This window comes from Hydra viridissima, unplaced genomic scaffold (genome assembly GCF_058129835.1).
Source record: "Hydra viridissima isolate aposymbiotic clone 2 unplaced genomic scaffold, HvirCarnegie_v1 scaffold_1, whole genome shotgun sequence".
NCBI classification, from domain to species: Eukaryota; Metazoa; Cnidaria; class Hydrozoa; order Anthoathecata; family Hydridae; genus Hydra; species Hydra viridissima.
In genome coordinates, this window is record NW_028324300.1 from 41,316,352 (window position 1) to 41,335,092 (window position 18,741).

Consider the following 18,741-nt stretch of genomic DNA (forward strand, 5'->3'; position numbering starts at 1 on the left):
TGGTATTAATGGAATTGCACGATGTTGAACTCTCCCTAATAATTCAATTTCTCCCATTCGAATAGGTGACCAAACTTGTATTTAACTTGACCAAATTAACATAAATAAATAATATAATTAAATATAATATAATTTTTGAAACATACAATTCGAATTTTCTTGTTGCATGATTTTTTTGTCAGGAATTTTCAATAAAGTTAGTTCTTTATTTTTTTTAAATATAACAAATTCAAATTTTTTGTTTTTAAACATGATTTTTAATGTATATTTTAAGCGCTATCTTTTGGTGAAATTAGTTTTTCAAAAAAGTTTATACTTTTTGAGAAAAATGCATTTTTATTAATTTCTATTGGCTGCATGATTAGTTTTTTTGCTCACTGTAGTTTGGTTATTTTGTTTGATCTCTTCTAATAATATAAGTTGCCGACGATCATTCACTAAATGTTGAGAAAAATGAAACAAAGATTTTTTAAATATGCGTAAAATAATACTTTGATAAAAATAGTAGTATATTGGAACAAAAGATTTTCTTTACATCTTTAGTTGCATATGAACAAAGAAACAAAGTCATCATTTGTTAATGAATAAAATGAAACACACCTCCAATATGGTGATTAACCAAATCAGGTGATAGTTTTTCCTCTTGCAGGACCCTAGTAAGCATTGGTAGTGTAGTTTGGTTTTCTATTTACAAAAACTATTTTAGCTTGTATATATTTACTTATATGTTTTGATAATTTAGTCGTGTTTATATATTAAAAAATAAAAATTCAAGTTAACCTTCCTTACTATAAGATGAACCGTTTACAAATGATGACGAGGGAGAGCAGATAGTGGATTTAGTAGATAAAATATTTAGTCGAAGCCCATTTTGAATTTCTATGCACAAATAATTCATTGTAAACATAAAAGTATCAATTATTTTTAAAAACAAAATATGGTATAACAACATTTCTTTTTGAAAAATATTAAGCTCATTTAGCTTTGATGGATCATAAATGATCCATAAATTTATTTTTAAATATGCAAAAACTTAACCGGATTGCAACTGGGGATGAGGAGGAGTAGGAAACTGCAGGTTTAAGTTGTAATCAAAACAGACAAATTTTTTCCACTTTCTGATTTTGCACTATCTGAATCTGAATCATATGTTTCATTCATTGCCTACTATAATTACACGGCCGGATATCTTGCTTTTCGGAGCGAAAAATTATAAGGGTAACTTTTCAAAACAAAAGTATATCGTATAGAATGTTTGGCCACACTTACCGCAATTAAAATTATGATTTTTACAGGGGTTTTATTTACGGAAGTGTGTATACAAAATAAAGTTTGTCTGACAAATATGATAAATGTATCATAAATTAGGCACTTTCCTTTGCCTGATGATTATATTTCTAAAAAACTTACACCGCTAAAATAAAATTGTATTGTACTTTATTCATCAATAAAAAATTGTAATAACTTTATTTAATAATAAAATATTAAAATTTGTAATGACTATTAACATAAATATGTACCTCAAAAGAAATATATTTCTCAAAAATAACATCTCAATAATATTAATGAGATATAAAACGATAAACAAAAACCTAATAATAAACGAAGAATATACATTTGAAATAATCAATTTAACATTGATTAGTTCACCTATTTCAGCTTCAATTTTTTTCTCTGTCTGCTTTTAAAATCCTTTACACTGTTCTTTCTAATTTCATCAGAAATATGTTTCTGTTCATTGTTAAAAAAAATATTTGTAACAACGTGATTTATAAATTTTACACCAATAACTTGATGTTTATTGCATAAAAATGAAGTAGCACAATCATTTAATCTAAGTACTCGTTCTGCAACATATCGATCACAAAGAGTTGAGTCTCTTATAAGAAAAATGGCAGTATCTAATATTGCAAATGCTTTTGAAACATAATGTGTAAAATTAATAGCTGGTAAAATCAATCCTCCACGAGAAAGTTTTTCAAAATATTGGCATTGTACCTCGCCAGATTCAGCTAATGAAAAAGTTTTGCAAACATCGCATTTGATCTTTTTATTAAACTTTTTAACCACATAACCAGAAATAACTGTAGCAACTTCAAAGCTCTCTGAATCTAAATTGCATTCTTCAATATCTGGTAAAATTTCTTGCAATTTATCATCAAATAATTTCATTAAAGATATATTACAACTCTTTTTTCTTACATCTTCCTCCCAGATATTGACTGACTCTTTAAGTAAAGTTTTCACTGCTAAAATGCGCTCAGATGTCTCAAGTTCACGCAAACCAATTAAAAATCTGCCACCACTCATTTGACGATATTTTGAAAATCTTAACTCTAATCGATCAGTTAGCAAGCATTATATTAAAAAACAATCATATTCTTCTTAAATTAAATCATCAATAAGTGAAGCTGTGCATCTTACTAGTCGTAAGAGCTTCTGATGTTTGTTTACTTAATGTAAACTTTTGAGAGTTTGAAACTTGAGATAATTGCCATTCTTCAATCCATTCAGCTAAATTGCGCAAAAATAAAAGTTTCATGTCACCCAAAACAGCTGCATTTCCAATATAATAATTGTTGTTGTATTTTTGCTTACTGTTACTAATTGTCCACCATATATTTATCAACTTTAAAAAGCTTGAGGCATCAGTCCGATCTGGAAAATAACTTTCAATAGCTGCAGAAATTGTAGGATCAAATATTGCAAGAGCAAGTGGTACACTTTGTTTATTATCGCCTGGATGAAGTGATTTATATGATAATTTGAAACCTTAAATTCGACTGAAGTAATTGGTCTTTATCGTATACATCATGAAGTAACTTCCATGATATTTTACCAGCATGTACATCAATAACATCATGAAACTGGTCAAAATAAAAAGCAGGGAATATAAAACGTTTGAAATTTAGTAAATTGTTTCGTTTGTTTTTGAGAAGATGGACAGCGTCAAAAAATAAATATATTACACTGTCTTTTTTTGTAGGATGAGTAATACTACTAACATGGTTGGTATTCTTATATTTATGCATCAAATGTGAAAAAGCAGAAACATTAGTGGAATGATTGCCAGAAACTACACCACGTACGTGAAAACCATTTTCTTGTAGAGATGTAATGCACACTCATCAACATGGTCAGCTAGCCATTTACCCTCAATTTTTACTTCTGGTATAGCTCTTATAACAAAATTAAACTTTTTTTTTAAAGAAACAATCATGAAGGTCCATACGCCTTTAAATAAAATTCCTTCATTATCTACAACTATCATTCTACCACCTTGATTTTGTGCTTCTTTCTGCATATATATTTTATTCATCAACAGCACTACATCTTTGTCAATTTTATTTTGGTTGAGTAAACATTTTACAGATTTCAACGGTTCTACCCCACCTTTATTAATTTTTTTCAAAAGGCTAAATGATTGTAGATGAAACTGTTCTAATAAGAGTTTATAGGCCTGCGCTGATGTATATCGAAGAATAAGGGAATATCGTAAAAGATTTGATGAAAACTTTGGCCGATCAACTGGTTTTTTGTATTTTATTTCATTGAGTTCAGTCATTAAATCATTTGATAAACTATTTTCTTCTAGATAATTTTTTATATATGCTGGAAAATTCTCCAATACACTTTTTTTCTTTAATACACAGCCAATATTTTGAAACCATGGAGGCAATGGAAGATAAGATGATTTATAGAACAAGGAAACATGCATTAATTCATCAACTAGAATTGTTTCTGTAACTTCTAAAATACCTAAGTGTTGATTAACTTCTAAATTAAATAATATGTATTTGTCATTATATATTTTGAGCTGATACTCTTCTAGGTCAACATTATTTAAATCATTTAAACAGTGAATTTTATCTTCCCCTATAAATAAGTTGGATTCATCCTGATTATTTGATGGATGACGGACAGACGGTCGCTTTCTACCCTTCGATGTAGTTAGATATACTGATAATGGTATTTTTTCAGGTAAGCAATAAATAGTTGGAACGGGATTTAAATCCCAAATTATTGAAACTCTTTTGCCAATTTTTAACAGGATTAACTTGGATTTCTGCTGAGGGCATAACCTTGGAGACTGCACTTATTTCTTTCAAGTCCTTATCAAGAATGACAACCTTAACTTGGTCAAGATTCAATATAAGTTCAATTTCTGAAAACACGTCTTGCAGAGTATTTTCAGTTTCTTGTGCAATGAAAGCATAACTAACAGCTTGACCGGTTCCGTTTCCATCCTCCACTAACAAAGTGAATAAAGGCATTCTTAATTTGTTTGTGCAATATGTACAATCAATCATTAGCACTTCAGGAAACATATCAAACACCTGTTTCATATCTCCGCTTATTATTAAAAGAAATTGCAGAACACTGTCTGAATCAACTTGAACATATATAACTGCATCAGGATCTTTTCCACCTGAAATTGAAAATCAAACTTCAACTTTTAGATAATAAAATAAATTGAATAATAAAGTGAATTATTTAATCTATAGTTGAATTATAACCCAATTAACTTCAGGTAAACTTCTCTAAATACTTTTAGGATTAAGCTAACACGAGTTTATTGCCTCTCTATATATACTAACCCTAAGTCATAAATTCTGAAAAATACAAAAATTGAAAATGAAAAGTTAGAGTAGAAGACTTACAGAAGGACATCAGTTCATCAATCAACAAAGCCTCATTTGATTTTTCGCAACTGCGTGCTAGTTCAATTTTTTTATTTATATTGAATAAATCTTTTGATGTTGCTACTTTGCTTTCTTTATTTTGCAAGTATTCTTTCAAAAAACAGACTTTAACACCAAGTTTAAACATTGTGCTGATGTCATCCTTTATTTTTTCACTTAATCGACGTTGTTCTGGGTAATGCATAGAAGTAGTTCTAAAGAGAAATAAATTTAAAAAAAAAAAAATTAATTCAAAAAAGTGAAACTTTATATAAAACAAATTAATATCAAAATATAGATGTTCTAACCTGCTAACTTCATGATTATGGTTAGCCTGAAGTTGCTGTACTACTAGTTTTGTTTTGTTCTTATTAATGGTGATATAAAGTTTTGCATTACATCCAATTTTGAAAGAGATAAAAAATAAATAAAAAGTAGTGAGCATCTTCACTTTCTAAAAATATATAAAATGGTGTTGTTAGGTCAACTGCTGGTTAAATATCAAATGTATGGATCTCTTGTATCAATGATACCTATTTATTAAACTTTTTATGATACTATTATAATAAAAAAATTCTAATAAACATAAAAATAAGCAAAAATGATTAAATTAAAATTTAGCATACTGGAAAACAAAATATTAGATAAAAAACACATTTAAAACCTTTGATTTGGGCGAAGTCCTTTCCCTTTTATTCTCTTAACTCCCCCATGCTTGCATAAATATGTTACATTTCTAAATTTAAACTTTTCATCAAAATGTTTTGAATCCTGACTCAAACTCTTGTTAGCCGATACAGCAGTTTTGCTGTTACATTTAGTCCACACAATGTTCGTAAAAGCCGACCAAGAAGCCAATTTATTTTCAAACTCACCAAAGTTATCAAACTCGTCTCCTTGTTTAATTTCAATATTCATGATAAGCTGATACTAAGTTTGACAAGCTGAAACTAAAAATACAAAAGCACGCTGTGTAATTTAATTATATTTTACTCCTTATAAACCGTGGTCGTGCGAATAAGCTTATTTTTGTTATTTACACGATGGTCGTGCGAATAAGCTTATTTTCTTTATTTGCTCGACGGTCGTGCTAATAGACACTTTCTTCTGAGTGTATCAATCCATGGAAAAACTTGGAATGCTGAGTCTTCTTCAGCGAATCTTTGAAGAAGATCAACATGTTTCAAAAGTTTTCGGCACTCATTGCTAGCAAACTGGCCTCCATGAAATGGCTGAAGCTTGATATGAAGTGCTTTTGGCTATTTATCAGCTTTATCACAGGTTTCTTTCAGTATTTTAAACAAATGGTTCACCGCACCAAGTAAAAGATGAAGTTCCATGGATGGGATCTTGTCAAGAACAAAAGTAGAGTCATGCATATCCAAGAGTGGATTATGAACAACATTTTGAAACTGCTTGACCTTCTTGTGGTCCAGACCTGAATCTTGAAATGAAGCAAAGGACTTTCTTATTGAGCCAAAAGTGCGGAGTTTTCCACATTGTGACAAGTTAAGGTGATCCGCATCACACCAAGTACATGGATGAGAGCTGGCATGGGATTGAAGCCCGCAAACAGGGTTTGCTAACTTCATGTCACAGGACAAAGAAAAATCTACTCCACTTGAACTAATTAAAGACAAGATGCTTTTGAGGTTATCATAATTTTCAGGAACATCCTCTGCAACTGCAACGAGAAGTTGGCGCTTAACTCCTCAGTCTCTGGGTGTTTGAAATAACACAGCCTTTTTGCCTGGTGGTGAAATGGATGGAAGTCTTGTTTCTTCTTCTTGAATGCCAAGACTGACTTTAAGGAAACCACCTCCACCATCGATGCCCAACTTCACCAAGTAGTCACCTTGAACATGACGTTGCAACAAGACATCATTCAGTAGCTCAGACAGATTTTTGCAGTGAACCACAAGTTGTTTTCTGTACTGCTGCTTGTCATTTGAAATGGATATGTATGTGTGTGAGAAGTGGTCTGCCAATTGCTTTCCAATATCAAGAAACTTTTCTTTAAATCTTGGCTCGACAACTTTTGTATTTGTGACTTGGTTTAATGTAGACGCAAGTTTTTTGATGTTGTTGTTTGACAGTCCAGTGTTGTTTTGTATGCAGACAAGATCTTGAGCTCGTAGAAGTGGCAGATCACCAAACAGTCTTTTGGGGTTTGAAGGACCTTTAGGAAAGAAATTTGAAAAACACCATATTGAGACACTTAAAAAGCAGTAAAGTGTGAATGAAACTGATTTCTTGATTTGTTCAATCAAAAAACTTGTCAATCCTCGAGTACATTTGTTCAAACATAGGAAACAAACTGTTTTCCTACAGTCATCATGTTTTTTAACAGATATTGGCATTTTTGCTTTGAAGTTAAAAAAAAGTTGTCATGCAGAATTTAACACTTCGTCAGGTTAGAATTATTTTGTTCTATCTCCCATTTTAAACGTTGAAAGAAAGTTTTTGATTTTTTTCTATAGGTAAAAATTATTTAAAATTTTACTATTACTTTTTTAAGAAATAATAACTTATTCTTTAAATAATTTATATTTAAAGAAACTATTTAGAAAAAAAATTTCAAAAAATAATTTATTTTAAAAGTTAATCATTATTTAGTAAAATTAACAATTCATTTTGTCCCAACGTTTAAAATTGGAGATAGAACAAAATAATTCTAACCTGACGACTTGACAAAAACTGCTTTTTCCTGGAATTACCCCGGTACCCTGGTTGTCTAACAATGTTAGCAAATTTGGTTGTGTACACAAGGGTTAAAATTTCAAATTTTTGTACACTATTAACGCATGCGTATCTAAACATGGCACCTTTATTTAATTTCGAAATAACTATAGGCCTATATAAATCCTCAAAAATTAAACAAAAACTGTATGATAAATACTTAAAATTATAAAAATCTATTTGAAAAAACCAAAAAACACTTTAAAAAAATTTTATTACGAAAGAAATATTTGAAAAAACAATTAAAAACACTTAAAAATCGTGGCATGTTGTTGATGAGATAATTGGAAAAAACAAAAGTATAAAAAATATTCTTCCAAAAAAATTTTTGATTAATAAAAAGCTAGTTTATCAAAACTTTTGTCAGATTCTTTGATTATATAGGGCCGAACTTGTTAAAACAGTTCCCCTAAGCTCAACAATTTGATTTTTATTTTAAAAGATATAGTACGCATATGGACGAATCTAATCTTAAAGTTTGCGAATTGCTATTAATAGTCTTAAAAAAAAAAATGCGCAGGTTTTGATAAAATCAGTGCAAATGTTGTAATATCTGTACTTATGACAGTGAAACATCTTTATTACATATCTTTAAACTTCCTTTAAAGTTAGGTGTCGTTCCGAATAAGTTAAAAACTGCCTGAATCACACCAATTTTTAAGAGTGGAGATGCCTCCAACATGTAAAACTACAGACCAATTTCTATCTTGCCTTGTTTCTCAAAGATACTTGAGCGTATAATGTACAACAGACCATGATTATCTAAAAAAAACATGTTGTAAAAAAACAGTTCGGATTCAAAAAAAGCATTTATTTGAACCCGAAACTGAAAAAAAAAACTCGATTATAGGACTATTGTTGTTTCTAATGTACATAAATGGTTTTTATTTATCATCAAATCTTATAAATTTTATTCTAATTGCAGATGATTATAAATACTTTTTTAAACATTTAAACGAACAATTAGATAAAGTTAATTAGTGGTTTGTAATTAACAAACTTTCTCCCAATGCTGATAAAACTAAATTTATTTTGTCATTTTGTTCCTAAAATTGAATAAACCATCATCTCTACATTATTTTTTTTTCCTTTTTAGATACATAAAAATAAAGATTTGATAAATTTTTACGTAAAAAATATTTTAATATTATTTTTGAAAAGATCTTTAAAATGGTGAATCGACCTGCGTTCGAAATAATTCTGACAGCACGTTCAACTTGCAGTCATTTAATCTTCTATACATTAGAGCTGCACCAAGAGATATTAGCATAGTTTTAGTTTATTTGTCTTAAACCATTCCGTTTGATTTGAAAACTCTTTGTTCATTATTTTAGACACATTTGGAAAACCAAAGAGTTGAGTATACATAATTCGCTCTAATATTTTAGAGAAACAAAGGAGATTTTAAATTGGTCTACAGTTTACAGATTTGAAAACGGATCGGATTTTATCCAATTTAATGTTTGTTTATTAAATATACAATCTCTTAAAAGAGTTCCGAATATTTATGGTGTATTTAAATAGAAAATAGAAACCATCTCAGGTAAAATAAAAATAGTCATCGAGCTTAATCAATCACAACTTGCGGTTTATACTTATAAATAACAAAATCCTGACAACAACTCACGTCTAATTTATTTGATTATATGTTAGTTTGATAATTTCCAATAAAAGATTGCGCGGTATTGGGCGATAAGATACTTAGGTGATATCAAACAACTTTATTACCTTATTTTATTTCCTTCCTTCCCCAATACAAAACGCTACGCTATAAAAGACTTGCCTCAATACAAACGCTGCCTAGTTTTTTTTTTTAAATAACTAAATTTATTTTAAAAACTAACATTGTTAACGTTACCCTTTTTTGACCTCCCCCTGTCGATTAATGTCAAAATATTTCAGACCTCGCCTCCTGCCTATTTTGTTGTCATTACTAAGGGACAGCTTCAAATTAAAATATCTTCGTCAATGAAGTTTTTACATTTTATGTTTTTTAAAAGTGGATTCAAAAACAACTTTAAAAAAATTTTTCTAAAAATTTCTTTCAGTTAAACAATAAAAACAAAACATCAGGTAATCGAAACTTTGAATTTGAACAAATTATTAATGACATACGCATGACAACCTAAAAATAAAATAAAGTATTTTTAAAATAGTAATGCAAAGTATACTGAGTTACAAAAACCAATACCAAACACACTTTAGTAATTATTAAACCATGACTAAATTAAAATCTTATGCAATAACAATTCTTTTTTGGTGACATCTCAACTTTCTCAATATACTAAGTTTTTTTTTTTTTTTGTTTAAAATTTTTTTTCCAATTTTTTAAAATTTAAACGTATACATAATTTTTAATGATTTTTTTGTTGGTTTAGATTTTGACTTTAGAAACTATAAAATTTCATTTTGCACTAAGAAAAATCAAATAAAAGTTAAAATATTTCTTTGTTTTGTCATATAAAACAATAAATATAATAATAAAAACACACTTAATTTTTCCTTGGCCATTTTGAAGATAGCACCAGGTTTCTGTAATTATTGTAAGCATTTCAACAACTGATTTAAGTATATGCACACACATAAATACACAGTTATGTTAGGGGTAGCCATTTTAAGAGAATTTTTGAAAATGAAATACATACCTAGCTAAAGTTGTCGCAAATGCAAAACCAGCTGTAAAAAATCAACATTTGATAAAAAAAATTTAAAACCTTATTTGAATTGTGGAAAAAGAATGCAAGTAAAAAAGAGGATCGAGATGAGTTAAAGTTTAATGGATTATTATAAAAATATTTGTTTTTATTTCTTAGCTTTACGTATATAAACGTGCAGTTTTTCTGTAACTTTCTACAAATCCTCGATTAAAGTTAATCTCTATGGCCAATTGAAAATTGTGTAACGTAAGGAGAGCAGAGAAACGCACCATGATAAAACTTATTTTAGTAAAAAAATTTTATTTATAATTTATTTCAAGATAAAATAAAAATTGAGTAAAAGAATACTAATTAAAAAAAGTAAAAATGGGTGACCTGGAATGTGGTACCTGGTGATGACCTGGAATGCGGTGCCAGGTGACGACGTGGAATGTGGTACCTGGTGATGACATGGAGTGTGATATTGGGTGATGACCTGGAGTTTGTTACCTGGTGATGATCTGGAATGTGGTACAGGTCTTTAATGGTTTAAAGAAGCGAAAATGATGACAAATTGAACAAGTTATTAAAAGGCATAACGAAAAGTAAACTATAAACAAAAAAAAAGATTTGAAAAAAGTTCAAAAATATGAGAAATTATGGTATAGTGTGGCAGTTCAAATAACATTCAGCATGTAGAGAATGTCTAAGAAATAAGTTTAGGTTAGGAAAACAATTTTGAACTACAAAATACAAGATTATGAAACTAAGATATCAGCAATTTGCATCCAAACTATGAGAATATTGCAAACGTTATTTACATGCTAAAACAAGAAAAGTATATACAAAACAATAAATTGCAGACCTCCCAGTCTGTCCCAAAATCCCAAAATGTCCCAAATTTTCAAAATTTTACTTTTTTGTCATAAAATGTCATAAGTTATAGGGTTATGTCCTAAATTGTCCTAAAATTTTAAAAGATTTTTTTAAATAAATGTTTTTATACACTAGTATGTTTATAGTAAAGTTATGTACATAAAAATAATTTATTTATGTAATAGAAAGTAATTGTTAACTAGTAAATATTCTCTATATCGATTGAATATGTAATTATTAATAATTATCAATATTTCATCTATAATATAATTCCTAGAGTTAATGTTCAATGTTCAATGTTCAACGTCGTTTCGTCATTAGTTACTAGGCTTTGAATTAGTTACTAGGCTTTGAAATAGCGCGTTTGTTAAATGCACGCGGTCTTAGCAGAAAGATCTTTTAAGCGGGTTAAAACTTTTTTCCTTTTGGAATTTAGTTATTAGTTTAGTTATATTATAGTTAAAGAATAATATCAAGATAAATAATCATCGTTAAGATCATATTATAATTGAAGTAGGTATATAAATTAGATATATATACATTTTCATTAGATAAAGTAGAAAGGATTTTAATTTTTTAAATCGTTTATATTTTGTTTGTTTTAGTTTTTCTTTAGCCAGTTTTATTTTTATTATTTTATTTTTTAGAAGGAAAATAGGGGTATGGATGTTATTAAAAGTTAATGTTTTTTTCCATAAAATGGTTATTACTACTTTGAAATTTCTGTGATGCTATTAACTATTTTTGTTCTTTTTTAGAAAATTTAGAAAAAAAATTAAAATTTTGTGCCAACACTGACAATGCATGTGACATGTTATTGTATGTAAAGGTTAAATGTTGTTATGAAGATTACAGTTCTTATGAGAAAAAAAAGAAGGTAAAGTGAATTGTTTGTAAATATATATTTTGTATCTTTTTAAATTTTCTTGCATCATTTTTAGAATTTTTGCTTGCACATGTTTATTGTTTGCATATACGCTTTTTTGATATGTATGTGTGTGTGGTAATAAGTGCTTTATAGTTGTTTTATCAATGTGTTTTTATAATAATGTAAAGTGTTTTTTTACTGTTTGTGTATGTGTTAATATGTGTTACATAATTGTTTTAAAAATTTGTTTAAATATGTATATAAGGTATTTATTTATTTTAGTATTAGTATTTATTTAACCTTATATACATATTTAAACACATTTATTGTGCTTATAGTTTGTACATATGTTTATATTATGTTCTTTCTGTGTTTTTAAAGTGCTGTGACTTGGTAAACATCTACCTGAAAATCAATTAATGTATTTTAGAGAAGGAGCAGAACATATGGCTTTAGATCGTGCAGCTCAGCGTGATACGCACCTAACAGCATGGTTTAAGTTAAATACTGAAAATGAAAGAGCATATTCCTATTCGTATGTAGACATTCCTTATCACTTTATATTTGATGATAAACATTGTAAATGGAAGGTTAGATAAAGGGGTGGTAATAAGGTGATAGTAAGAATGTATAAAGTTAATCCAACTGGAGAATAGTTTTTTCTTAGACTGTTACTTTTGCAAGCAAAAGGAGCAACATCTTGGGAGGATGTGCATACTGTTAATGGTATTGTCCTTGAAACGTTTTGTGTAGCATGTGATTTGAAAGGTCTGTTGCAAGATGACACTGAATGGCAGAATACTCTTTCTGAGGCGGTTTTAAGACATGCCAAAGAAAATTAGACAGTTGTTTTCAATTATTTTGACCTTTTGTGAACCTGACAATCCTTTACATCTCTGGAATACATACAATTTTTTTATGATGGAAGATTTCATTCACCACTCAGTCCCACTTCTAATAGCTGAACAAGCTACTCTTCATCAAATTGAAAAGATTATTAATCAAATGTGTTATATAAAACCGTATTTGTTTATAGTTGTATATATGTTTAAATTATGTTGTTTCCATGTTTTCAAAGTGGTGTGATTTGGCATTATGTTGAGCAAGATTGATAACCTTGCCACCCAAGCGATGTACTTATAGCAGAGTTGTGACTTGGCAGCATTTAGTGCCAGGCGGAGTTACTGCTTTGGAGCTAGGTTGTGTTGTCTAGCCTTTTTTAATTATTCTCAAAACACATAATAATGTCTGTTAATGTTTAGCGTAATGTGTATGAAAGTATGCAACCTTGATCTTTAAATCCAGGGTGTTTTCATGTCCTAAATTTGAAGTAATTGAATAACTAATATTGAACATAAAAACAAATATACTTTTATGTATTTATATGATTAGTAAAAAGATAAATATAATTAACTTTAAATTGGTTTTCTAATTTTGCCTTTCATATTTTAATTTGGTTTGTTATCTTCACTGGATTTTAGGATCAAGGATGTAAATATTCTATTGTTATGTGTTATTGTTGTGATGTTTTGTGTTGGTATTCATTTTTTAACAATAGACACCTTCATGTTGGTGACTATTGTAAAAAATGAATAATAGGTAGTTTCATTATTGGAACTTACTGCTTTTATTTATTTACTGAAAGCCAAGACAACATGGTAAAAATGCAATTTATATCTTAAATTGGTTTTTTTTTATATACATATATAGTATTGTTAATCCTTTTGTACTTCGAAACAGATTTTATTGTTACATTTTCGATAAATGATTATATTAACTGCCATGTCAAAATGGGTTACTATAAATAGGTACATCGATTTTCAGTTTTTATGTGGTGTTTTATTTTTGTTTTTTTTGTTGTTGTAATTATAGTATCATAATTCCATTTTTTTTTTTTTGTTTTCTTTAGGATTTACGATTGACGCATTTATACGATTTATAAAAAGAAACCTGATTACCTTTTATTGTAAATTTTGGTCAGTTAAAATGATATAAATGTATGCAATTAGTTCAATTTTTTTAAAAGTTTTCTCTATTTTAAGCCTAATAATTTGCTGTACGTAATTTGCTGGTTAATATTGTAGTTTAGCGCATTTTTCAAATATCGAGTTACTTAAATTTTATAAGGTTTTTAACTAATTAATTAGCTTAGTTTGCATTTGCAACACTTTTGAGGAAAGAAAAAATTCTTATATATGTTAAATTCTTATAAATATTAAAAAGAAAAAATTCTTATACACGTAAATCATTGTTTTACATTTCGGTATTCTGGTAAAAGGTCTTCATCAAAAACTTGACTACTCTTAATAAAAATATTCTCCTGACCACCATTAAGGTAAAACGGCAAAAACAGGGAAGGGAGGTCCTTTATTAGTGTAAAAATATTGAAGAGAACTTAACGTTTTAAAGACAGTTTCCTTTTTTAAAGAAACATGTATCAAGGGGATACCAAAAAGTTAATAATTCATGTATAATTAACGTTCGCTTTATATTAATCTTATAAATTAAAGTTCATGTTATAAAAAATATCACAAGAATTTAGCTTCACTCTTTCGTCAATTTAAAGCATTATGAAGTGTTATTATTTTGAGTCAGTTACTAAAAACGTATTGCGTTGAACTTGGTAATATCGAGGAAAATGGTTCTGCCTAACACTGATATGACCTATGTCAATGGTAAATTACTCAATATTAAATAATTGGTAAATTATTTTACCTCCGCATACTTTTTATTTTAACTTTACAGATGGTTTAATTTTTTAAATTTGAAGGCGTTTTTCTAAAAGGGTATTAGTTATGGTTTCGCAACTTTAAATTGTGGAATACAGCCACTATAACTTAACAGACCGACCATAACCCGTTTTACGGGTTGCTTATTGCTAGTTATTATAAATTGTCAAATTTATTGTTGCTTTTAGATTTATAAAATAGAAAAATTTGTAAAAGGCAATTAGATTACTTTGTTAAATTATAGATTAACTGTTTATTTATATTTATAAGATGTCTAAGAGAAAAACAAAATATAATAAATTGTGGGAGTCTGAGTTTAACTGGATCCAAGTTTGTCCTGGTGATCACTATTCTGCAAATTGCAAATTATGCCAGAAAACCTTTTCAGTGAGTGGGAGCGGAGTTGGACAAGTAAGAAGCCATGCAATTAGCAAACTTCACACATTAAGGTTTAAAGAAAGAGAAGGACAATCAGAATTTAGTAAAAATAAAGATAAAGTTCTTGAATTAAAAGCTTCAAAGATTTGTTACACTGTTGAGGAAGAGATTTTAAAAGCTGAAATTGTTCATAGTTTAAAGTGTGTTGAGTCTAACTATTCTTTTGCCTCAACCAATGGAGATGGTAAAATGTTTGAAGCAATGTTCCCAGATTCAAAAATTGCCAAAGGATACAGACAAAGCGAAACAAAGTCTAAATACACCATTCAGTATGGTATTTTTCCATATTTTAAAACATTGTTATTGGAGGACTTACATGAAACTGTTTTTACATTTAAATTTGATGAATCTACTAATCAGCAAGTTAATACACAGTATGATGGTTATGTACAATATTGGTCTAAAAAACACAAATGCATTAAAATTGCATACTGTGGAACTGTCATGGTATACCATTGCACTGCTGAAAAGTTGTTAGAACATTTCCTAGAGTTTGTAGAGAAAGTTAAGGTTAACATAAAGTTTATGCTCCATATTGATATTGATGGTCCTAATGTAAATATTAAGTTTGAGAGACTTAAATTTGTCTGAGAAAATGAAAAGTTTGAATAAAAACATTATATCAATAGGCACATGCCCCCTGCATATAGTTCATTATGCATTTAGAGCAGGAGTTAATGTTTTAAATTTTAACATTGACTCATTTGCAATTGATGTTAACTTTTTCTTTAAACATTCTGCTGCAAGACGATCTGACTATCGACAAATAGAAGATCTAACAGAAGTTATTTCATACTTTATTCAAAGACATTCTTCAACAAGATGGGTGACACTCAGAAGAATATGTTCTCAAATTTTAGAACAACACAAGAATCTTTGCGAATATTTTTTAAAATTCCTTCCAACAACTACATCTTTTAAATCAACTGTTAGAGATACAGAAAGATATAAGAGGATTACAGATATTTTGCAAAATGAAATATCAATGCCTTATATTTCATTTATTGCTTTCATAGCAAATGACTTTGAAATATTTTTAAAAACATTTCAATCAATTAAACCAAGAATTCACCTGATTTACTCTGAAATGTTAAAGCTTCTTGTTTCACTAATGTCGAAGTTTATTAAAACTAAGCTTCTATATGTTAATAATAGCGGCAGCAAATCTATTAATGAATTGCTGATGATTGACGTGATTGACTCAAAGAATTTTAAGCCATTAAAGTTAATTGATATTGGCACAAAAGCCAAATCTTATTTTTCAGAAGCTCTAGAAATCTCATGTGGCGAGAAGAAATTTCGACAAAATTGTCTTGAGTCTTATCAAGCATTTACAAGTTATTTAAAATTGAAATTATCTTGGGAATCAGGTATTTTGAAAAATGCAATCTTTCTTGATCCTTTAAAAAAAGGAAGTAATGAGTCTCTAGCGGCTGTCTCAAATCTCACTATAGAAGTATGTAAATCATTCGAAGGAGTCTTGAGTAAAGTTTTTCCATCCTGTTCATCAAAGGAAGAGGTTTGTGATAATATACGAAACGAATGGCGAGTTTACCAAATGGAATTGCTTCCAGAGTGCTGTTATAAATGTTCTGAAGAACTAGTTTCAATTGGGAGATATCAAACTTCTTACTGAGAAAATGCTTTCCAGCTTGCTGGTCTTCCTGCAGTTCCAAAATATTTATGTAGTTTCGATATTGATACACTAATCAATTCCTTTGAGACTAAAATTTTGAATGATAGTGGTTTACCTAAGTTTCCCAATATTACATCCCTTTTCAAAGTTGTTTCTTCACTTTCGCATGGAAATAGTGCCCCAGAGAATGGATTTTCAATTAACAAACACATTATTCAGTTACATGGTACTTCACTTGATCCGGAGACAATTGAGGCTTTGAGGTTTGTAAAAGATACTATATTGAGCTTTGGATCCATACTCGATATTCCTATAACTAAGTCATTTATACAATCTGTTAAATTAGCTCACTCAAGTTACAAAGCTGACCTGGAAGCTAAACGCAGGTTGAAAGAGGAAGAAGAAAAGCATAAAAAATTAAAGAGTCTGAGGAGGCAAAAAAACAAATTTTGAAAAATGAAAAACAAGCTGTTCTTGCATCCATTCAACAAGTAAGTTATACTACACTTCATAAAAATTGTTTTGCTGATGTGAATATTACTCAATTTTAATTTGTTTAATTACTGCATAAAGTAAAAGTTTGTTTCTTTTGCAGATAAAAGATGGTCTATCAGTTGCTGATGATTTAGTTTTTGAAGGAAATAGTGATTTGAAGAAGTGTTTGCTTCAAAAAAACAGCACAAGAAATGATTTGCAGCGAGCCCAGTGTAAAATTGAAACAGGGATGAAAAGAAGGCAGGAGCTTGTTAATGAGCATGATGTTTTAGAAAAACGGAGTAAAGAACTGTCAGTTTAGTCAATTATTGAGTTATATTGATTTACATTGAAACTCTATTTTAACTCTGTTCTGTTATAACAAAATAACTTATTTTGTTTTCTAATAAAATATCAGTAGGATGACTTTAAAAAAAAAAAAAAATAGTTAATATTTATTACTTTGTTTTTATTGCTCCTTTACAAATCTATCAAATAAAAAAAGTACAGTAGAATCCTGTTAAGTCAGACTTTTTAGGGGAGCTGATATATATTCTGACTTAGTGAATGTTAAGTTAAGCAAAGCTCTTGGTATGTTAAATTTTTTGAAAATGTACTTATCGAGATAAGTACATTGAAGGTATCAACAATATTATCATTGAGACTACATTAAGAGTTAGCAAATGGTGCGATTTAATTAGGGGATGATTTTATAGTTGATTAACAAGTGCAAGGGGAATTGTCACTGTCCAACTATCCGACTTAGCAATAATACGAGTTATCCAGGGTCCGAGTTACCGGGATCCTACTGTATATTTAACTTTGGACCTTTTTTTAGTATTTTAGTTATTGTTTTTTATTATTTTAAATTATTGTCTGATGACATTTTACATTTGTTGTCATTATTAAGCTCAAGATTTTTTTGTTTAAATTGTATTTTGTTTATTATATTTAAATATTTGTAAATGATTTTCGAGGGTATTAAAGGGTAAAGAATATATTAATAATAATTGAATTTAAAGAAAACATATTCATTTCCTAAATTAAATTTTAAAAATTATATCTGGAAACTCATTCCTTACTTTAGATTGTCCTAAAATGTCCTAAATTTCACACTAATTTGTCCTAAAAAGTCATAAAAAACTCTTACGAATTGTCCCAAAATCATAAAATTTTACCCTATTTTAGGAGTGGGAGGCCTGAAATTGAAAATAATACTTTAGAACTTAAGTAATAACAGTTTAAATAAATTTCAATATTTTAAAAGTATATATTTTTTAATGGTTATTAACTAAGAACTATTTTAAAAAACTTTAATTATTAATTAATATTTTAATAATCAATTAGTTATAAAGTAACTTATCAAACATCTCCGCTCTCCTGAACCATACATAGCCATAATCTAAATATCTGAATGACATAAGTTTTTTATTATTACTTTGTAGAAAACACAGAACATTAATTTATTCTAGATTGAAAAGTCTATTAAAAATCTTTAATAGTTAATATTCAAAAACTGGGGAAAATACAACTGATACTTACTAAAGTACTACTAAAGATATTTAAATATGTGACCGAATCTGGAACCAGACCCTTAGATGAAAATTATTATCATTATTTTTTTTTTGCAGTTATTAACAAATTTTAGCCCTTAGAACTAGGC

General features: G+C 28.6%; 2 protein-coding genes, 1 long non-coding RNA gene and 1 pseudogene across 4 annotated transcripts; 2 read left to right on the forward strand and 2 right to left on the reverse strand.

The window, feature by feature from the left end:
- Positions 1-339: 339 nt before the first annotated feature.
- LOC149895068 (uncharacterized) lies at positions 340-907 on the reverse strand. Its single transcript, XM_090080635.1, has 3 exons — positions 781-907; positions 601-684; positions 340-437 (listed from the first exon to the last, which is right to left on the reverse strand). The coding sequence occupies exons 1-3, from the start codon at positions 905-907 to the stop codon at positions 340-342; spliced, it is 309 nt and encodes a 102-aa protein (XP_089936761.1).
- A 3,070-nt stretch (positions 908-3,977) lies between these two features.
- On the reverse strand, positions 3,978-5,603 carry LOC149895069 (uncharacterized). Its single transcript, XM_090080640.1, has 4 exons — positions 5,347-5,603; positions 4,991-5,098; positions 4,662-4,897; positions 3,978-4,429 (listed from the first exon to the last, which is right to left on the reverse strand). The coding sequence occupies exons 1-4, from the start codon at positions 5,598-5,600 to the stop codon at positions 3,978-3,980; spliced, it is 1,050 nt and encodes a 349-aa protein (XP_089936766.1). The 5' UTR covers positions 5,601-5,603.
- A 6,083-nt stretch (positions 5,604-11,686) lies between these two features.
- Positions 11,687-13,885, forward strand: LOC149895070 (uncharacterized). Of its 2 annotated transcripts, XR_016456321.1 has the most exons (3): positions 11,687-11,810; positions 12,232-13,000; positions 13,711-13,885. It is a non-coding gene; the product is annotated as an uncharacterized LOC149895070 (long non-coding RNA). The 2 variants fall into 2 exon arrangements; XR_016456319.1 differs by lacking the exon at positions 13,711-13,885 and having other exon boundaries at positions 12,232-13,117.
- Positions 13,886-14,802: 917 nt separating this feature from the next.
- Positions 14,803-17,400, forward strand: LOC145189941 (uncharacterized; annotated as a pseudogene).
- Positions 17,401-18,741: the final 1,341 nt, after the last annotated feature.

Excerpts from the sequence above, each read along its gene's own strand:
- LOC149895068 (XM_090080635.1), bottom strand. The coding sequence starts at position 907 with ATGTTTACAATGAATTATTTGTGCATAGAAATTCAAAATGGGCTTCGA. Across the intron at positions 685-780 it reads TTCATCTTATAGTAAGGAAG|AAAACCAAACTACACTACCA; the intron begins GTTAACTTGAAT and ends TTTTGTAAATAG. Across the intron at positions 438-600 it reads GGTTAATCACCATATTGGAG|TGAATGATCGTCGGCAACTT; the intron begins GTGTGTTTCATT and ends CTCAACATTTAG.
- LOC149895069 (XM_090080640.1), bottom strand. The coding sequence starts at position 5,600 with ATGAATATTGAAATTAAACAAGGAGACGAGTTTGATAACTTTGGTGAG. Across the intron at positions 4,898-4,990 it reads CATAATCATGAAGTTAGCAG|AACTACTTCTATGCATTACC; the intron begins GTTAGAACATCT and ends ATTTCTCTTTAG. Across the intron at positions 4,430-4,661 it reads TGATGAACTGATGTCCTTCT|GTGGAAAAGATCCTGATGCA; the intron begins GTAAGTCTTCTA and ends TTTCAATTTCAG.